At 34.4% G+C, this 8,523-nt stretch overlaps 1 protein-coding gene across 1 annotated transcript in view; it reads left to right on the top strand.

The window, feature by feature from the left end:
- Positions 1-8,523, top strand: part of LOC145294242 (uncharacterized) — a 12,986-nt gene extending 4,463 nt beyond the window's left edge. Inside the window, exons 3-4 of the mRNA XM_080141343.1 lie at positions 5,934-6,140; positions 8,060-8,523. Of these exons, the coding sequence (XP_079997469.1) occupies positions 5,934-6,140; positions 8,060-8,304 (452 nt within the window). The 3' untranslated portion in view covers positions 8,305-8,523. The remainder of the gene's footprint in view (positions 1-5,933; positions 6,141-8,059) is intronic.

Below are 8,523 nucleotides of genomic sequence, written 5' to 3'. Positions count from 1 at the left end.
CGCGCATGTTCACGAGTATAAAAAAATAAATTATATCGTTTAGAAAAGTTATTTTTTGTTTAAAACAAGACAATACATAGAAAACCAGACATATAGCAATTATTGCCAATATGGTGTACTCGGTGTATCAGAATTTTTGTATGAATTTTTGACACACCTAACACGAAACTGCGAATAAAATATAAAAAAACTCGTAATTTCTCTTTTAAAAGTGGGTTGTTTATTTTCTTTATGTGTTATACTTCCAAAATAAACTATTAAAGTTGTATAAAAAGTAATAGAAATATTATTTTTTTATTAAAAAAAAAAACAGTAATGAAATTAATTGAATTTTACGAGTTCAGTATTTTTCAATTTTTAAACTTTAAAAATCTATCAAAATTTTTCTATTGATTCTATTTTTACGATATTTTCAGGGTCAATATGAAATTTTATGCTCTTTCCAATAAACCGAATATAACATTTTACACAAACGTTTTTTTTAATTCACGCCTCCCATTTTGAAATGTCTATTAAAATGTAAATAATTAATTTACTCACCAAAGTTTTATATATCACAAATTGAAGATAAAAGATCAATAAATAATATATTCAAATTTAAAACAAACAATAGTGTTTTTTAGAAATTTACCTGTAAAGTCCGAAGTTTAAAACCTTTTTTTTTTTTTAATCTCGTTGTTTTTTTTTTGTTTGTTTTATTTTAATGAAACCTTGGTCCTTGCTCCTTTAATTGAAAATAAATTAGGGGTTGAATTACATTTTTCGAGTAGTTATAAGCTTGGAAAAACAGGGGGTCGAATTATTCAATATTTTTCACAAAGTTTCTGACACACCCAATGGTGTACTACGAGTGAGTCTCTAGAGTGGTACTACTTGATATATTTATACCATTAAGAGAGTACATATATTGCGTGTGGGTGAGTCCCTCCCTCAAGCCTTTTTGCAAGGTAAAAAGCTGTTAATATTTTTTCAACATCTGGTCGATAATTAGTGGGTCGGTGAATTTTCTCTTTCTGTCTGACTATCACTGTTCTGGTATTAGTTGGCGTTGGTCGAGATCGAACGCCTGAAAAATGGCGTCGATCGGCTTTTCATCTAAGGGTAATGCGTCGCTAGTATAATCTGAGAGACGTTTTTTAACTAGTTTTAGTGGAGTTTATGAGTATATCTTGGACCTTGCATACTATGCACCATATCGACAATCCTCTTGATGATCGTACCCGATCCCCAAAATGAAGTATTGTTTTTAACATTTTTGAAAAAAACCCAAAAAAACTTTCTCTCTAGGGTTAAACGTCTTTTGGGTACGTATGTAATCTTACGCAATTTTGATTGTTTTGGAAAGAGTTTATCAAAAACTGATCCCAGCTTCCGTGCCAACATGGTTTCAATAGATGAAACCGTCGTCGCGAGTTTTCGAATTCAACGTAATTCTATACACTTGCAAGAATTGTTTCAAGACTTCATCCGTTGGTGTGCCTTGCGCCCTTTAAACACTCTTTTAAAGAGTATTTACAAATCTTCTTTCTTTTAAAAATGGATTGTGCATTTTATTTTATGTCGAATTTGGCCTTCATTTGAGTTCATCTGTCTCATCCAGCTGAAAAAAAAATCTTCGGGAAAGTTTTATTTTAATTCAGCTATTAAATCCTCGGCATTCGATGTCAAGTTCCCGACTTTCTGGTAGAAAGTATTTATTGAACAATCAATAGAGGTTAAAACTGTTCCTCCAGTCTGTCCCAAATAAATTCTCAGACATTTTTTTTTAAACGAAAACTTTTAATTTTTTTAATTGTACCGTTCAAGTTTTATAGTAAAAAAGATTCGGTAATAAAATAAGTTTATTGCCAGTTACGGTGCAACCTAACTTTTGAGTTTTCTTCAAAGTTGGTTTATTCCGTCTCTTCCTAGTACGTAAATTCATTATGAAAAGATCAAGCCTAGTGTACAGTTGCTTCTCACACTTACAACCCTTCGGAAATCTTCCACAAGTTTCTGTAGAGCGAGATTAAGTTCGCTTTTGAGTTTAGCTCGTGATCTTCATCTGATTTAGACATTCTTTACAGACGCTAGTCCCCGAGCGAAAATGATACAGTTAAAATAATCTGTTGACTATTCTGCTAGTTTAAAGTCATTACAGTGCTTTTTTACAGATGATGAGAACGTTAGATAATTTTAATTGCGTCGCTTAGCTAAAATTAAAACATTTCCACCTTTTATGAAACAGTATTGAAATATTTTGATAGTAACTTTAGGGTTTTTGTGAACTGCAGATTTGTATTTTTAGGTGGAATATAGGTGACGAATTTGCTGCGTTCAGTAGTTTCTAGCTTCCGTAAAAGTAGTCGAACCTTTTTCGCATCAGGCCAGTCTTTGCAATCGACGCTAAAAAAGGTTTTCATACCTTCTAAAGAAAGCACCAAAGTGTGTATTCATCGGGTACGTAGGTAAAGATTTCCATAGTGTTCAATATTTTTGCTCTCAGTGGATGGATTGTTGATCATGTTTCTGAGAAGTAATTCTTGTTTTTCTTTTTTTTCTGTAGCCGTTCTTCCATTTTTTTTGTCGTTCTTGTTAACGTTATTCCATTTTTACTTGTTTTTAGATCAACCTTTCTTTAGTTTTCAGTTATTGTTCGATATGTTTTTGTAGTCCTCTTTGTTGAAACAGCCTTTCTTATGTTTTATGCTGGTGCTCTCTCTGGCCTTTCATCATCTGAATGATAATAGCTTTGGAATCCTTCATCTGCAGATAAACAAACATTTTTTCAAGAACGGAATTTACTTATTCGGAAAAAAACTTTTTCCTTTATTTTCTAATAGCTGCCGTAATTTTACTAATTAGTTTCATGCTGTACAATGAACAAGGTTTACATTTTTTCTTTGCGTGAGAGAAAAAAAAAAATTGATTTGATTTGTTATCTTAGTTTCAATCGAAATGTTTTGCATGTACAGTTTTGTGAACTCATTATTTTGTTTATCCGGTGTCCCACAAAAGCGATGTTTAAACTAATTTATTGAAGGAATTATGTGAAGTATTTTCGTAGTGCCAGTTAAAATAATATCTTGTTTTTTTTTTCGTGTTGTCCATCTAGACTTTTATAATCTGAATGATAATAACCTTGAAATCCTCCATTTGTAGCTTTTTGTTTTTACTTTTTAGAAGAACGGAATTTACTTACTCGGAAAAATTATTTTCCTTTACTAATTACAGTTGAATGCTGTATGTTGAACTGATTTTTACGTTTTTTCTCTAAAGAAGGAAAAACTATTTGATTACAGAAGATCTTACTTAGAGATTTTTCTTAATTTCAATATAAATGTTTTTCTAGTAGAGTTTTGAGAACATTTTTATGCGGTGTTCGACAAAGGCAATTTTTTAACACCATTTGTTGAATGACTTATGTGAAGCATTTTCGTAGTATCAGTTAAAAAAAAACTATTTTGTTTGTTGAGTATACCACTCCGTTGTAAGATAATTTCAGTGTGTATTATGTATACTGGTGTATGCTTATTCTTTTTCTTTTTATTTCGACAACTGATTTGTTGTTGTGTTAATACTATGTTGTAGGTATTGCTTTTAAAAATTCGAATAAGGTCACTAAGAAAGATTCGGAGACGGATATAGTTTAGAAAAGCTATTTACAATAAGACAAAATAATAGAAATACCTCCAATCTGTAGTGGAATAGGGACACAAATCGATGGTCACATTCAATTCTGCCAAGACTAAGCTTGTTTCCTTCAATAATTACAAGAAACATTCTCTACCACCAATAGCAATGGCCAAAAACACATTACCTGAAAGTATTTCTTTTAAACTCCTCGGCCTAACGTTCATAGGGAGCGTAAGTTGGAACAGATACATTGAGAGCATTGTCAAGACCGTTGCGAAGAAGGTCGACTCTCTCTACCGTGCTAAAAAGCTTCTTACGCCTGAAAGTATCCTGTACCTCTATAAGGCCACCATTCGCCTATGTATGGAGTATTGTTGTCACATTTGGGCTGGTGCATCTGCTACTAGTCTCTCACTCCTGGATAGGGTTCAAAAGAGAGTCGCCAACCTGATAGGTCCTGAACTGTCATCTAAGCTTCAGCCTCTGTTCCATCGACGAAATATTGCATCCCTCTGCCTGTTCTACAAGTATTTTAATAGCGAATACTCTGACGAACTACAAGCACTTGTATCACCTCGACGTGAATACCGCCGACAAACCCGACAAGCAGCTAAATCCCACCCCTTCACAGTAGAGATCTCTAGGTGTAAGAAGGCTTTCTACTCCAATAGTTTCTTCTCCAGAACAGCTAGACTTTGGATCTCCCTTCCGGGATTCTGCTTTCCCAATTGTACTGACATGCAGAAGTTCAAGCGTAATGTGAACAGACATCTTGCTGCTCATCTCCCTTTATAATATCCCTGCAACTTATGTCCCCCGATAGTAGCCCCTACTTCAAAGGGTCACTGTGAGTTGTTTGCGGTGAAAATTGAAAAAGAAGGAAAGAAAGAAAGAAAGAAAGAAAAAAAACGAGTGTTGTAGTACTTAAAAAAAAAACGAGTGTTGTAGTACTTAAAACTATAGCGAGTGAGTCTGGTACCTCCTGGTATATTTATACATATTGTGTATGGATGATTCGCCACAACACTCTATATAATAAAATAACGTTGATTTTTTTTCCTGCATTTACAGTTTAAATAAGAAGATAAACGAAAACTTCCTAAACAAATCTTTCACCATCGATACATGCATCGTTTCCTTAATGTACTTTGTTCTCATATAAAAATTATTACATTCCTTCCGACAAAAGCGATTTTTTAACATCATTTATTTAAGGACTTATGAGAAGATTTTTTGTAGTGCCCAATGAAAACTACCTTGTTAGTTGAGTATGCCTTCCGTTGTATGATAGTGCCAGTGTTTAAATAATGATGTAGGTTCATATTTATCCTTTTGTTTGAAAACGGGCTTATTGTTGGTGATAGTACTATGCTGTGGGTATCCCTTTTATAAATTCGAGTTTCTCGTCGCCAGATTTGTTTTGGCTCGGAAAGGTCATTAATAAAGACTCAAACATAGTTTAAAAAAGGTATTTACATTTAAAACAAGACATTTAAAAAAAGAACCAGAGTTGTAGTACTTAATGACGATATGACGTATTACGAGTGACTCTCTAGAGTGGTACCACTCAGTATATTTATACCGTTAGAAGAGTTAATATATTGCATAATGGTGAGCTCCATGATAAAAAGCACAAACTTTGACACATTTGGCAAATATAAGTTGTACTCTGCGTGTGTGTGACACCATCGATCATCTACACGCTAAGGTCCACACCTTCGTCTTCTGTTGAGACTGTGTTTTTTAGTTGATGTCAGCTCATTTCAATCCGCTCATGTATCCACATAAAATGTTATAATAATTTATGTACCGATGTTCAGTATTTAATTCAACAGAGTTCAATGCATAAGTAGAGGGAGGCAGTAAGTTATGAAAATATATTTATGACAATTAATCTACACAGAGACTTCCACGGTCCATCCTCTGAGGGAATCTTCAGGCTAAAATGTATGAAATTCGTGTTACCGAATGTTTTTTTTTTAAACAGATACACATGATATTTAGTCTAGCTAGCTAAGCAATCAGATTCATTGTTATTCCTACTCACGGGTTAATGTTTCTATTCGCCAATGACAAGGCGTCTCTCAAGCAAAGGTTCGGCTGACATCATTTACTTATTCTTTTGTTCTGTTTTGTGCGTGCGTGTGTGTGTGTGTGTGTGTATTAGGTTGGTGCAAAAATAATGTAGTTTTTTTACTTGAAGTTGAACGTCAAAACACAACATTATTTTTGCATCAACATAATATATATATATATATATATATATATATATATATATATATATATATATATATATATATATATAATCTATATTTCAGGTAAAGAAGGTAGATGGCTTGCTTTGGAACAAGAACACGGCGTTTGGTATTGGAGCATCAATGACATTAAAATTGAAACGGGTTTCAACCGTTTTAATCAAAATTTGTCCGACCACTATGCAAGGGCGATAACTCAATATAATACTTGGAAAGGCAAAACTGAAAATCAGCAATACAGGTTTATTTGCAAAAGTCGAATCACAAAAGGTAAAAAAATGTTTTGTATACCATTTATCACACTGATATATTAACAGTTTTAACACACGTCCATTTCAATGGTTTCTCAAATATTCTTCTGTGTGTTTCTATAAGGTGCTGCATATGCTGGAAAATATCGTATAAATATACGATATTTTCCAGCATATGCAGCACCTTAATAATAATGCTGTTGTCTTTTATACAAAACCGTCTTCGAAATCTAGTGGTCAAGAAACTTTTCGTCTCCCTACTTTCTGTTTCTCACAGAAAAGACGTTGAGAGTCTATCTCTTCTCTATCGTTATTTTTATGGTAGGTGCTCGACTGAGCTCCAATCTATGATCCACCCTGATAAAACGTTTGTACCAAATAATCGCCTAGCTGAAGCAACCATCAACAACATATATAACATGGTCGTCTTCAAATCTAATATGAATAAATTTCTAATGAGTCGGCCATTTAGATAGTCTAGCCATACCAAATTGTAACGTTGTCCGGGAACCAACCTATGTTGTGTCCAGTTTCAGTCGCAAAGGAGACGAAGGCAAAGAAATAGAAAATAACTCCAACTCGCTTGTTCTTTTAGCAACAATATTTATTATTTCTCTTTTTTATAGTCCTTTTTTCCCTCCACCGGTGATGTCTCTTTGCATGTATTTACATCCGCGCATCCGCGCTATGTTACCCTCGACTGAGCTCCAATCTATGTCTCCCACCCCTGTAAAACTTTCCCAAGAAATACTCGTCTAGCTACAACAACCGTCAACACCCCCCCCCACTCGCTAACTGTGCCTGAGACCAAGCGAAAATTCCATGAGTAGAATTTCTTTCCTAGAACTGTCTATGGAACACAATACCGTGAGGTTGCTTCTCAGCTGATTATAACATGGTCGTTTTCAAGTCCAATGTAAATAAGTTGTTGTTGAGCTGTCCTCTTATATATCATTAAATTGTGTCCAAGTTCAGATTGCACAGTGATTACCTCTGTGCGGGCCTTGACGGCAGAAACAAAACAGTCATTATTCATCCCCCAATATCCACTTACATTGGGACGACCAAGAAGCAGAATATATTTACTAGTGATGGGACGATCCCAATATTTTTCCCGATTCCGATACAATTACCGACTTCGATTCCGATTCTTTATAAATCTCTAATTATTTAACTATAAGATTGTTATTTCCCCCGATTTTCGTAAAAACACATGTTAAATGTGCAGATATTTTCCTAAACGTCAAAATGCATTTGTGGAGGATGATCTATCGATTTTAGCTTTACTTGTAGTTTAAAATCAATAAATATTCATTATTTGTACATTATTACCAGCAATGGAAGATTTTAATCAAATAAAAAAGGACAATTAAAAGAATCATTTTGGCATCGGAAAATAGGCATCAATTTTTCCGATTCCGATACCGATTTTTCCGATTCCCGATTCCGATTCTGATGAACCGTCCTAACACTAATATTTACGTCCACATGAAAAGAGCCAGAATTGAGTGATGCACACGTGCACCTGCACCTGTTACTTAAACTCTTCACTCAGATAAGTTCCCGCGAAGCACATTTTCGCAAACCTAAAAATCTTCCTTGTTTCTGATCATTCACCTTTTTCTTGTTGGGTTATATGCCATTTCTACTCACTCAGTAAAATTGCTGTAAATATTATATATATTTGTCGTGTTCCTTCTCCCAAAGCCTGTCGCTAGATTTCAGAACTACCACATTCTCACTTGTGAGAATCGAACCTTTTCTTTTTTTAGGGTAAAATTAATCCCAACACTCCAGCATAGGTCGCGGTAAGTATACTTTCTTTTATTTTCATCACTGCAAAAAGTTTATAAAAGTAGAGTTTAAATGAGATTAAAGAAGCCTGGTGTGTTTATTTGACTATTAAATGTTGTTCTATCTTACCATAAAAAACAACAGGTACTCCGTTACACGGTGCTCATTTCAGTCGACTCTACCACAAATGGCCTGGCATGCATCCTTTGAACGCAGACTATCGAACCAGAAATCCTGTTTCCTGTGGCAATATCTGCCTTCAAACAAAATGCTGCAGTGGATTCACGTTCGCTTCCTCCATACGAAAATGCCAACTTTATCAGAAGGCACCGGCAATTGGCTATGTCTCATGCTCTAGGACCTCGGCGAAATGCTACTCTCGGAACTAAATTTTATCAAAAGAACGGAAACTGTCTGAAATGGGATCTGCCGAAAGGCGAACATGTATTCAGAATAATATTGCTATACACACATTGGACCAGGTGTGGATTAAGCACCCACTTCTGATGGCCTATGAAAGGAGCGAATTTGGCATACTATCTAATGTCTCTAAATTGTTATTCGTTTCCAAATGTAAACCAAATGAAATAAAATAAAATAAACACTTA

Source organism: Euprymna scolopes, chromosome 15 (genome assembly GCF_053919585.1).
Source record: "Euprymna scolopes isolate OS-2025 chromosome 15, ASM5391958v1, whole genome shotgun sequence".
Classification (NCBI taxonomy): Eukaryota; Metazoa; Mollusca; class Cephalopoda; order Sepiida; family Sepiolidae; genus Euprymna; species Euprymna scolopes.
This window is presented reverse-complemented; position numbering and strand designations above follow the sequence as displayed.